This window comes from Leucopleurus acutus (genome assembly GCF_964270905.1).
Source record: "Leucopleurus acutus genome assembly, chromosome: 11".
Taxonomy (NCBI): domain Eukaryota; kingdom Metazoa; phylum Chordata; class Mammalia; order Artiodactyla; family Delphinidae; genus Leucopleurus; species Leucopleurus acutus.
In genome coordinates, this window is record NC_139152.1 from 97444324 (window position 1) to 97457170 (window position 12847).

General features: G+C 55.2%; 1 protein-coding gene across 3 annotated transcripts in view; it reads right to left on the reverse strand.

The window, feature by feature from the left end:
• Positions 1-3339: 3339 nt before the first annotated feature.
• Positions 3340-12847, reverse strand: part of CYB5R3 (cytochrome b5 reductase 3) — a 47611-nt gene continuing 38103 nt past the window's right edge. For all 3 annotated transcript variants that reach the window (XM_082850929.1, XM_082850927.1, XM_082850928.1), the window contains exons 6-9: positions 12504-12587; positions 12211-12296; positions 8201-8300; positions 3340-4456 (exon numbers count right to left, since the gene is read on the reverse strand). In XM_082850929.1, coding sequence (XP_082707055.1) covers positions 4284-4456; positions 8201-8300; positions 12211-12296; positions 12504-12587 — 443 coding nt within the window. In that variant the 3' untranslated portion in view covers positions 3340-4283. The remainder of the gene's footprint in view (positions 4457-8200; positions 8301-12210; positions 12297-12503; positions 12588-12847) is intronic.

Genomic DNA, 12847 nt, shown 5'->3' on the forward strand with positions numbered 1-12847 from the left:
CTTCGTGGGGTCTTATTTGGGTGTCGGAACGGCAGGGATCCGGTCACGTGGAGGCGGGGACGGGATGGGATGTCCCACTGGGTCTCCCAACGCTCGGGACATTCCCGGGGCGGAGGCGCCGGTTACGATTCTTTGATCCTGGGTTTCGCTCCATTTCTTGTATGAACACGGAGGACTTTTTTCCTGGTGTAAACAAATATGGGATTGCCAGCAACGCACTTGCGCTGTAGCCAAAGGAACTGGGTCCTGCCTTACTTGGAGACTAACCAACAATTGTGACCCGCCTGGGAAAACCGCACCCCTGTCGGCAGAGCGGGGAAGGCGGGCGGCATTAGAGGCTGCGCCAGTGCGGGGACCATGCGTCCATGCAGACTCCTGATGCTTCCGTCTACGGGCCTTGGGGCCACCAGCATTTACATGCTGAAATGTGCATCATTTTATGAAGTCCTTTCCTTTTTTTGCTTTTATAATATGTTTGGGTTTTGCATTTTTGTTTTTAATATTCATTTATTCGGCTGCGTTGGGTCGTAGTTGTGTTGTGTAGGCTCTTCGTTGTGGCGCTCAGGGCTTCCTCTCCAGTTGTGGAGCGCGGGCTCCAGAGAGCGTGGGGTCAGTAGTTGCACACAGGCTCTAGAGTGCGTACGGTTAGTTACCCCGCGGCATGTGGGCTCTTAGTTCCCTGACCAGGGATCAAACCTGTTTCCCCTGCATTGGAAGGCAGATTCTTAACCGCTGGACCACCAGGGAAGTCCCCTTTGTGTTGATTTTTTTTAAAATTCTGTATAGGTGGGTGGTATCAGCGGTGACTTCAGGAGCGTAAAGCGGCTGTTATAAATGTTTTTAAATGGTGTCACGTCTGAGAGGGTGGAGAATCACTAGCTTATTCACTCATCCATTTTACAGGTGGGGAGACAGACTTATAAGAGGGTAGGGACCAGGTCCAATTTACGTCCTTCTTCCCAGCTTCAGCAGACAGCCTCTTGTGGGCTCAGGCAGTGTGCAGCAAGTCTCAACGCTCAGCCCCGTTTTCTTATCCTCCAGACGGGGACAGGCACCAGGAGACCTAATGTGTGTCAGGCGCTCAGCAGTGTCCTCAGCAGACGGTAGGTGTGGAGAAGAGCCATCAGGGCCTGAGAGGCCCAGGCTGAGTCCTTCCCCTGCCCACTGAGGAGTCCCAGCCCTGCTCTAGGATGTGTGAGGGCCAGAGACAGAATGGAAGGTGAGAGATGAAAGGGGAGAGTGGCTCTCTAGCCCCGAGGCCTCCTGTGAACTCCCCCGTCTTCTCCTCTTCCCCACTCCACTCCAGCCACACTGGCCCTCACTGTGTCCCAGGGCCTCCGCACTTGCTGGTCACTCCCGCTGGAGTACCCCTCTAGTCCTGCCTCCCTCTCCAGTCTCATCCTCACTGTCCCCTCAGCCACCTGCCTTCCTTGATCTGTTTCTGGAAGTTTCTTCCACAAGCTTGTTCTAGCCACAAGGCCTTCACACGTGCTGTTCCGCCTTGAACACCTACCCCAGTGGGGCCAGCTCCTTCCCTTCACATCGCAGCACAAAGGTCACCTCCTCAGAGGGAGTTCCTGCTGCCCAACTCTGAGAACAGCCCTCATTCCCACACTGTCCCGCCTTTTTTTGTTTTTTAATTTTATTTTTATTTTTGGTTGCGATGGGTCTTTGTTGCTGCACAGGGACTTTCTCTAGTTGCGGTGCGCGGGGGCTATTCTTCATTGCAGTGCGCGGGCTTCTCATTGTGGTGGCTTCTCTTGTGGAGCACGGGCTCTAGGCACGTGGGCTCAGCAGTTGTGGCTTGCAGACTCTAGAGCGCAGGCTCAGTAGTTGTGGCGCACAGGCTTAGTTGCTCCGAGGCATGTGGGATCTTCCCAGACCAGGCCTTGAACCCGTGTCCCCTGCATTGACAGGTGGATTCTTAACCAGTGTGCCACCAGAGAAGCCCCACACTGTCCCATCTTTAACTTCCATCTTGGCATTTCCCATCACCAGTTACTTGTCTAGTGTCTTTCTTGTGAACACCCCAGGAGCAGGGAAGGGTGTGTCTGGAGCAGCCTTGGCCCTGGCCCTGGCCCTGGAAGAGTGCCTGAATGAATGAAGACACTCCCTTCCTCACCTGTAGCTTCCCCAGGACAGGGCGACACCTGCCTTCCCTCAGGCCCGACCTCCACCCTGAAAGCCATTCACTGCCCTGAGCCTCAGTCTCTCTGTTGGAAATAGGTGCTACTGACTTCTCTCTACTTCTCTCAGGGCTCTCCAAAGGACAGAGTAAAAAGGAAAACACTGGGGACACACGGGGTGTCCAAAGTTGGGACTGGGGACACCTTTTAACATGGCTGAGATGATGTGAATAAGGCTGGGTGTAAGGGGAGGGTTAAAAGTTGGACCCCCACTGTCCACACTCCATCTATTCCCAGGAATCTACCCTAAAAGAAGTCATAAGAAAGGAGGGTGAAGGACTGCCCTGCTAGCGCAGTGCCTAAGAATCCGCCTGCCAGTGCAGGGGCCACGGGTTCGAGCCCTGGCCTGGGAAGAGCCCACATGCCGTGGAGCAACTAAGCCCGTGTGCCACGACTACTGAGCCTGCGCTCTGGAGCCCGCGAGCCACAACTACTGAGCCTGCGTGCCACAACTACTGAAACCTGCGTGCCTAGAGTCTGTGCTCCACGACAAGAGAAGCCACCGCAATGAGAAGCCCACGCACCGCAACGAAGCGTAGCCCCCGCTCGCCACAACTAGAGAAAGCCCGCAAGCAGCAACGAGGACCCAACGCAGCCAAAAATAAAAATAAATTAAAAATAAATTTTTAAAAAAAGGAGGGTGAACATGGCCACTGTTATTTACAAAATCTGCAAACTGGAAACAGCCTAACTGTCCAACAACAGGGATTTGCTACATAAGAAAATCATGATCCATGTGGGCCTACGGCGAGTTTCTGACCACAGCGGGAAAGCACATCTGACATTAGGGGAAAGCAGAGGCCACACAGTGGATGTCGTGGTGTCATCCAAGTTCTAAGTGCTGGCCTCTAGCTTCCGGCATTTTTTCCCCCGTGTATACTCTTCTGAACTCTCCCAATTTTTTTTTTTTTTTTTGGCTGCACCACATTAGCTTGTGGGATCTTAGTTCCCCGACCAGGGCTCAAACCCAGGCCCCCTGCAGCGGAAGCACGGAGTCCTAACCACTGGACTGCCAGGGAAGTCCCCAAGTTTTCTACTATAAACACAAACGTCAGAAATAAATGCCAGGCCTTACACAGCCCCTTCCTCTCCCCCTCCCTCCCCCACAAGGACATAGGTCACAGAGCCTCCAGGAGCTGCAAAAGTGTTCAGATTAGCAAAGTTTTACTTCAACGTTATGTGTGCTCATAAATGACTCTGAAAAGCCGATATGCAAGAGGATGACACGCTGTGGTCTAAAGGCAACGTCGAGGCCACTGAGAATGTCCCTCAGACAAGAGGCTCTGCTCAAAATCTCCCCCACCTGGGGTGAGGGCAGCAGGAGGGGGGTCTGGGACAGAGGGATAAACACATCATCTCAGCTCTCCCATCAGGACTGGCGGCCCAGGACCCCAAGCTGGTCGATCAGAGGTCAACTGCTTGGAACTCCCAAAGCTGCCCGAACGTTCTGGTGTTTCAGGGAAATGCGAAGGCTCCCGGAGGGCCCGTGTGCTGGATGGAAGGGCCCTTGGTCAGCCCCCTCCTCGTCCAGCCCCAGGGGGAGCCCAACTCCCTGCTGGCCGGGCCTGCTGTGCCCTGGGGTCGGGGCAGCCTCTCACCCCAGCAGCCCCGTCAAGGGGACGTGTTGGTGTTACCTACCATGTAGTGTCAGGTGCCGAGGCCTGGCTGTGGCCCTGAAGCAGGCAGTGGGTAGGGGCCTGGCACCTGCAGCTATGGGCTGCCCGTATATTTATGTTTATTTCCAGAGTGTGGTATGCTCTGGGGAGGGTGGGCAGCATGGTGCTGGCAGCCTCGGCCCAGTAGTGTGTGTGTTTTGTGGGGGTGGGGGTGGGACATCTCCAGTGAGGCCCAGACAGAAATCTGCCCTAAAGGTGGCCGACAGCGGCCACCTGTAACAGAGCCCTGCTCCCAAAGGGGCCCCTCGGGGGCCAGCCCAGCGGGGTGACCTCCCAGGCACGGGCAGGCCAGGCTGAACCCGGCTGCAGCAGGAGACGTGGGGGAGAGTGGTGTTAACAAACGACAGCAGGAGGGGTGGGTATGGACAGGGCGACAGGGCGCGGTGAGTGTGGGGCGGAGCCACTGGCCAGGGCCCGCCCATCAGAAGGCGAAGCAGCGCTCCTTGGGGTGGCCCACGCGGTCCAGGTTGGGCAGGCAGGCGTACTGGATCATGGGCGGGGGTCCGCACATCAGCACCAGCGGCTCCTCCTCTGGGGGTGGAAGGTGGTCCCGGATCATCTCCTCGTTCACGAAGCCCTGGCTGTAGTCCCAGGCTGTGGGGTGGGAGACCAGGTGAGCCCGAGTACGGCCGTGTGACTACCTGCCAACTGCCCACCCGCCCAGCACCCTCTCCTCCGTGACGAAGTTCCTGTGCCATGAATTCCTCCCTTCTTTCCACAAACACTGAAGAATGAAGAGGCTGAGCCAAGTAAATCCTCAGCCCGATCCCCTGCCCCCAAGCCTGGCTCACCTGTGCCACAAAGGCAAGCCCATCAACTTCCCCCCACCACGCTTCACAGCGTGCAATGCATTTCATTTCCACTGGCCTCTCATGTGGCCCTCAGAACCGCCCTGTGGGCGGACAGGGCAGGGGTTACGGATCCCGTTTTACAGATGTGGGAACTGAGGCCAAGAGGACCCAGAGTTGAGTTGTCCCAGGTCACACAAAAAGGCATGGACAGGGCTGGGACGTTAGCCCCAGGTCCCAGAGGTCCCCCAGCCAGTGCCAGGCTGGTCAGGGAGACATTTCCTACCCCACCACCCTCCATGCTACCTACTGGCCCTGTGCCCACTGTCTGACTCTTCCCTCTACTGCATGTCGGTCCACGAGGAGCTGTGTCTGGTCCACAGCTGTAGTCCCAGTGCCCAGACAGCCCCATACACAGTAGTTACGCAATAAATAATGAGTAAAGGAATGCGTCCCAAATAAGCAATCGGTGAGCCTGAAAACAGCAAGGCCAGGACCCAGGCTGAAGCTCCAGATGCAGGACCTTCGTGGCAGCAACAGCTCCTCTAGGTCCTGCCGGCCTCCCTGTCTCGCACACGCACGTGTACATGCGCAGCGTGTCTCCAGGTCTCACCTGAGATCCAGAGCCACCTTTTATTCCTACAAGTCACTGCTGGTGCCCGCGGCGAGAACCTGGTGCCCCGAGGCTGGCAGGGCTCTAGTCCCACCCGGGCCCTCAGGACTGACCTGCCAGCAGGGGCTGCTCAGGGAGGGGAACCAGCCAGTTCCAGGAGCACGGTGGGCCCACGGGGACGGCAGGCTGGCAGGGCTCTGCCAGGAGAATGGGGCTCTGATGACTGGGGCCCAAGGAGAGGCGGAGGAGGCGACACCCAGCCCGGCTCCACTCCGGCTCTGATCTACGCCTTGGCTTCCACATCTGCGCTCAGGGCCGTTAACTCCCCCATCACGGCAGACAATGCTCTCTGCATCACATCATGTACACTCCATGGGGGGGTCCCTTGCGAGGGGCCAAGCCAGTCCCAGCTGGTCTTGGGATGAGGAAGAGTCTGCTGTGCTGAGCAACGGGGTATTCTTTACCTCATGGACACTGAGCTGAGTAACTGACCCCATCTCCCTTTTCACTTTGGCTGCTGGGAAGCTCAGAGTGATATACATGGCCACCCACAGCAAGTGTGCATCACAGCCCATGCTTCTGTACAAACCTCATTCCCAATTCCATTCTATGGCCCTGCCCTTGTTTTTCTTTCACTCCCACTTTCCATTTATACCACTCCGACTCTCTATGAGTCTTTGTAAGGTGCCTAAAATCCCTCTGGAACAAGGCGGGACATAGGTAGGTAGATAACATTTTATTAACAGATCTTTGAAAAAACCTGCATGGGACTAAACCATATTTGCTAGTGTAATGAATGTACAGGTATGTAAGACACATCTCAATTTCACAAGGACGTTTTTAGATAGTGTATTTTTCTTTACTTGTATACTGAAGGTGACTTTGTAGGGGAAACAGAGTCAGCTGGCCCCTCTCCCCTGTTCTTTTGCTTAGCTCCACAACTGCCTGCTGGCCTGGTACCATTTTCCTCCTCAGCGTCTACCCTTTTCAGCTTATACCTAATGTTACGGCAATACCCGAACTACTCTCGAACTGTGGTCAGGGTAATAATAAACGTAAGTGTAGAATACCGGGAGACTACCCAACTGTATTTCTGCTTGGCCAGTAACTGGTTACTCTTAAAACTGTCCCCAGGAGGCACGTCGGTTTGGCGTTGCCAGGTGTCACCACCAGAGGGCAGTGTCCACTCCTCCTGTGGCCAGGCCCTGTGCAGGCAACAGGAGTAGAGACCCCTGCAAGGACACTCCCATCGTGGCCAATGAGCCTACCTGACCACACTCTAGAACCTGCAACCAGAAGGGAGCTAAACCAGCTTTCATTTCCCCCTTTTGAATGAGACGTGGGTACAAGATAAATATTCCTTTCTTGGGCTTCCCGGGTGATGCAGGGGACACGGGTTCGTGCCCCGGTCCAGGAGGATCCCACATGCCGCGGAGCAGCTGGGCCCGTGAGCCATGGCTGCTGAGCGGGATGGGAGAGGCCACAGCAGTGAGAGGCCCGCGTATGGCAAAAAAAAAAATCCTTTCTTTACTGGAAGCTCGGACTCCCAGAACCAGTGCCTCCTGTGCGACCTCCAGTCTCTATGACTCTGTCTTTTCTGGGTCTCACTAATCACCTGCTACTGTACTTTATAATTTACTAATAAACCTGTTTCCTGTTCATCCTCCCCAGCTAGAACATCAGCTCGGGCCAGGCTGGTTTCGGGAACACACAGAGTGAGGGGTCCGACCAGGAGGAGACCCACTGAGACACGGGTGGGCCCAGGATGGCTGGTCCAGCCAGAAGCCCTGGAACAAGACTGTCAGGTCCATGGATCCACCAGGGGCCCAGGATCCGATCTGGTCAACCCAGGAGGGTGGCTCCTCTCTCAGGGATGGACCCTGTTGAGATGGGTACCCCCAGAGCCCGCCTGCTCATTTCTGGGGGAAGCAGAGGGTGGCCTGTTCCCCACACTGTGGTGGTTGAGTCCCAGGGGACCGGGTGGCTGTGTGAAGAGGAGGAGGCAAAGCAAGGGCAGTGTGGCAGCAAGCTGGTGCCCACGTGGGTGCTTTGAAAACGTCCAGTTTCTAATATTTAAAAATTTCCCATGAAAGTGCAGGCCCCCAGCTTCCCCTGAAAAATGGAAAGGCTGGCCTCCAGGGCGGTACTCCTGCACAGCAGGGCTGCCCGCAGCTGGGAGGGGGCTGCCCCTCTGCACAGGCAGATGCTCTCCAATTCGTCACAGTCCCCACCACTCCCTATAGTCTCCTAACCCTGAAGCCAAACATCACTGGTGTTATCTACCAAGAAGCCTCAGCTGCTGCTTTTCTTACAACAGAGAAGAAGTTAAGATATTTTTTGTAACCACATCTACCTAAGGCATGAGAATGGAGTACAGTTTAGCTCCCAGAGGGCAACCTTGTTTCAGGTTTTAGGGGCAGCCCTCATTCACCGCCTCCTATGTGACCTTGGCAAACAGCTTAAACACCTGGATAAGTAGAATGAAGGTAACTGTACATCAGCCCAGCCCACACTCCAGGGCTGATGATTAGAGAGAAAATGGGTGTAAAGTGCCTTACAGGGTATACACTGCAACGTGGAAACACTCACCCTCACCCCAGCACTGGCCCTGGAGACCTGCCCCACAATGAGCCCCGGCCCAAGGGGAGAACGCCGGCCTTGTTTGTCCAGCTGAGAGCAGGGCAGGCAGGGGAAGGTCTGGGGCTCTGGAGGAGGCGGGTATGAATTCAAGCCCTAGCTCTGGGGTTTTCCCACTGTGTGCTGTGGGGCACTTGCGTTCCCTCTCTAATCCCTCTTTCCTCATCACCTTCTTCTCACAGGGCCACAGTGAGCACCAAAGGAGACCATGCAAGCAGAAGCCTCCACAACGGCAGAGGGCTCCGCCAGGTGAGCATGGGCCGGCACCTCCACCCAGCCCACCCGCCTGGGCGCTCTCACCTTCAGGGGCTTTGTCCACTGTGTACCAGAGCTTGAAGCGCGCAGAATGTTCGTTCCTCAGTTCCTCCAGCTCGGGCCGCAGCAGGATGTCCTTCTCAGTCTGCAGGGGGACAGGACCCAGCGGTCAGGAGGGACAGCCACAGGGACTGCCTTTGGAAACCCTCGTCATCCCGCCCACCCATGGGCCGCACACTTGGCAAAGCTTCCAGGGAAAGTCCAGGTCTTTCTATGTTCTGGCGTCTCAGCTTGTACGTCCACAGTCTAGGAAATACAGATACTACTTCCCCAGATCACACCTGGCCCTCCGCAGCCTTGCCCACGCCAATCCCTCTGCTTGGCCTGCAGCTCCCCACTTTCCATCCCCACTGATTTCATTTAGCCAGCCCCACGTGGCCCTGTAGAGTTCAGCTTGTCACCTCCTCCAGGAAGCCTTCTCAGACCCCCAGGGAGCATCAGCAATCTGCTCCTGAAACGGCCCCTCTTTCCATTCCTAACCACACACTTTGCCCTGTATGTCTGCAGGTCACTCACAGACGGACAGGGCTCCTCAGGCCAGTGGGTGGCGTGACTGATCTCATAAGACTGTTGTGAAACTGGGAGCCAAAGAGCCCTGTCGATCAGAAAAGGTCACAAACCTCTCCTGAGCCCCAGGCTGGGTGAGGGAGACCACGGGAGAGGCGTGGAGATTGTTCTGAGCAACCTCGTTTCCTCTTTTTTTTTTTTTTTTAACATCTTTATTGGAGTATAATTGCTTTACAATGGTGTGTTAGTTTCTGCTGTATAACAAAGTGAATCAGCTGTACATATACATATGTTCCCATATCCCCTCCCTCTTGCGTCTCTGAGCACCCTCTTTATGAACAATGCCTCTCTGACCGCCCTCACTGCCCTGTTCCTGAGGATAAACTCGAGGGAGCGGAGTTCAGGGTAGAAAATTCCACATGGTTAGGGCGTTCAACACAGCAGCTGCTTTACAATCCCCGGGTGGGTTACACCAAGGCGCACACCAGCAGCGTGCCCAGGAGTGTCCACCTCCCTACACCTCTACCAGCACTGGGTAATGATCCTTTAAGCTTTGGCAATCAGGTTAATGGAAAGTAAAGCTTATGTTTTATTTTTTATTATTAATAAGTAAGTTTGTCACTGGTCTAGTAATAGATTAGTTTGTAAAAACTTTTTATATGAAGGATATTAATTTTCATTGGTGATGCATTACATGTCTCATCCCCAGTTACTTATCTTTCTACCTTATTTATAGTTTGTGTTTTTCCCCAGGGGAGCTTTTCACTTTTAAGCAGATGGTTCCATCAATCTTCTCCTTGACGGGCTCTCCCTGGTGTCTTGCTTAGACTGACCATCCTCGTTCACTCATTCATCAATACTTCCTGTAAAAATGCTCACCTTCTACTTTTTTTTTCCCTAAGAAAAGGGCATATGTTGAACTCATACTTTATTTATTTATTTTTTAATTAATTAATTTATTTATGGCTGTGTTGGGTCTTCGTTTCTGTGCGAGGGCTTTCTCCAGTTGTGGCAAGCGGGGGCCACTCTTCATCGCGGTGCGCGGGCCTCTCATTATCGCGGCCTCTCTTGTTGCGGAGCACAGGCTCCAGACGCGCAGGCTCAGTAGTTGTGGCTCACGGGCCTAGTTGCTCCGTGGCATGTGGGATCTTCCCAGACCAGGGCTCGAACCCGTGTCCCCTGCATTGGCAGGCAGATTCTCAACCACTGCACCACCAGGGAAGCCCTCACCTTCTACTTTTAAAGCTTCAATTTTTTACATGTGTATCTCTAACCTAAACTTCATTTTTGTACAAGGTAAGGTAGGGATCTACTTCGTTTTTTCCAAGTGCATAGCAACTAACTCAACACTCCTTTTCCTTTCTCTTTTCACGTTTGGTATGTCACCTGCATCAGATACAAAGTCTCTCCTACACTTGGGTCTGTTTCTAGGCCAGGGCTGTTCAACGGAGTTTTCTACAATGATGGGAACGTTCTACAATAGATCTGTGTTATCCAACAGGGTAACCACTGGCCACATGTGGCTATGAAACCAATGAAATGTGGCTAGTGAGACTGCGAAAGCGCGTTTTTAACTTTGTTCAATCTTAACTAATTTAAGTGTAACTAGCCACATGTCCCAGCACAGTCTAGATTTCCTGTTGTGCCATCCAGAAGTGCAGTTAAGTCCAGTAAGCCCAGGTCTCACGTGTGGCTCCAGAACCATGCTATTTTTATCACCGACACTTTTCAGCATGTTTTAATATCCAGTGCGCTAAGTTCTTCCTTGTCACTCTTCTTTTTCAAAACTTTCTTGGCTGTGCATGTGTACTTTGTCTTCCAGGCCATACTGCATCATTTTGTCATATTAAAGGGGAGAAAATATCCCCACTGGGACTTCGAGTATTACTTTATGAAGAACTGACACCTTCGGAATATCTGTCTCCCTGTCCAAGAACCAGGTCGCCCCGCTGTTTATTAACACTCCCTAATGCCCTTCTGAAAAGTCGTGCTTCCCTTAGGCTGGGGGCAGAGCCCCGGCCTCCCCTGGACTCAGGATGCCGTCCTCAACCTGCCTCCCCATCAGCCTCCACTCCCATCACTAGGTCACTCCAGGAAGAATGCACACATCTGCAACGTTAAACGCTCCTATCCAAGGCCATCTCAACCCTCACAACCGTCCCGAGAGGTGGGTCCCCTGTTACCCTACATTACGGATGGGCAAATGGAGGGGCTGTGGCCCCCGTCCAAGCCAAGCACGGAGGTCACTGAGGATGGGGGAGGGAGGGGCAACGACTCAACTGGAGCAAAGCAGCAGTTCCCACAGTGTGGCCTGCAGACCCCTGGGGTCCCCGAGACCCTTCAGAGGGACCTTGAGGTCAGAACGATTTTCATATGATACTTAGTTGCATTCTTCACTCTCCTCCCTCACGGCTTCCAGAGGCTACAGGACTTGTGACACTGCACTGACTAAAGTGCAGAGAGAGATACAGAATCCACCGCCCCTGCTAACGGGCACAAAGATGCCCGTCCAGGCGACAGAGGGCTGATGGCCTCCACAGAGACTGCCCCAGCACTACCAAGCTGAACGCTGCCCACCCTCTCAACCCCACCAGCCAGCTTGGAATTTCTGGCTGCTTCCACCCACCCCTAGTCAAGGCCACCTCAGTTGGCCTCAGAGCAGTTTTCTGCAGCTGTGTGGGACCTCAGCCCGGCCCCCCCGCCTCCAGGCTCGATGTCCTCACAGATGACACGGAGTGGAGCCTGGGCCAGATGGACCCAGGGGCAAACTGACCTGAACCACATCTGAGAGGCGCAGGGGGCCTGGGCACGGCCCACACACAGGCAGGGGGTGCCTCGTCTTAGCTTCCCCCAAAAGGGGCATCACTGTAAGATCCACGTATTCAGTCATGAAACACTGAACCTAGAAAGACCCTTGTGATGACCTTGCTTCATCATCTCATTCCACAGTGAGGGAGCAAAGCCCAGAAAGGGAGAGTGACTTGTCCAAGGCCACACAGCAGGCCGGGGCGGGCAGGCGGCGGGTGTGGGGAGGAGGACATGCATTCAGGAGCCGGGGAGCCCAGGTCCAAACCCTGTCCCAACTCCCCCAGCTCAGGGACCTCGCGCAGGTGGGACCTTGGCACGTCACCTGTGAAAACGGCCCTTCGGGCTCCTCCCACTTCACTGGTGGGTTCCAAACTCTGTGTGCGGTGAAGGGAACCCTGAGGTGCCAAGGAAGCAGCCAGAGGAGCTGTGGGTGCTCCAGGGGCCTCACCCCTCCACCAAAGCAGCCCCACTCGCGTGAGAGGCTCTGAGCTCCGCACTGAAAAGCCTGACCCCACCAGCCCCTGTGAGGGCTGCTGTGCACAGAACGTTCAGAGCACCCCTCACATTTCAGCCTCCCTGAGCATCTCCGCAAAGCTGTGCAGACCCCTGAGCAGTGCCTGCTGGGCCTCGCCCCCTCTCAGCAGGAGTCGGGTTTGCAGACCTCAGGCCCACCCACTGACCTGGTTGGCAAAGAGCAGATGGCACACGGTCTGATCATCCGGGTCCTTCATGATCGCACGGATCACCTGCAGCATTGGGGTGATTCCTGCAACACAGCCACCCCCCACACACCGCGTGAGCGCCTGCTGCATACGCGCAGGCCCAGTGCCAGGCAGATGCCCAGAGCTGCCAGGACAACTGGGACCTTGGGAAGCTCCCAGTCACTTGTAATCTGTGCCACATCCCACACCCTGGCCCCGAACCATGACATCCGCCCGCTAGGGACTCAGTGAGGGGCTCCGGGTCCACATACCCGTTCCTCCTGCAATCATGCCCACAGACTTCACCGTTGTGATGACAGGGCTGGATTTCTTGTCCGGACGGATGGCAAACGTTCCTGGGGAGTGGAGAAGGGGTGAGGCCCAGTTCTCAGACATGCTGTGCCTGGGGGTCGGAAGGGCTGGAGAAGCTGCCCCCGCCTCAGGGGTTCGGGCGCGGCGGCCACAACAGCCCCCAGCCAGTCAGGGTGAGGGGGATGGGAAGGCGGCACCGGGACCAGCTCAGATGCAAAGAGGAGCTCGAGGACCAGTTCCTCACTGCACATGGCTGGGGAGCAGGGAGGCTGGAGAATCAGGGGCGTCCCAGCTCAGCCCTACC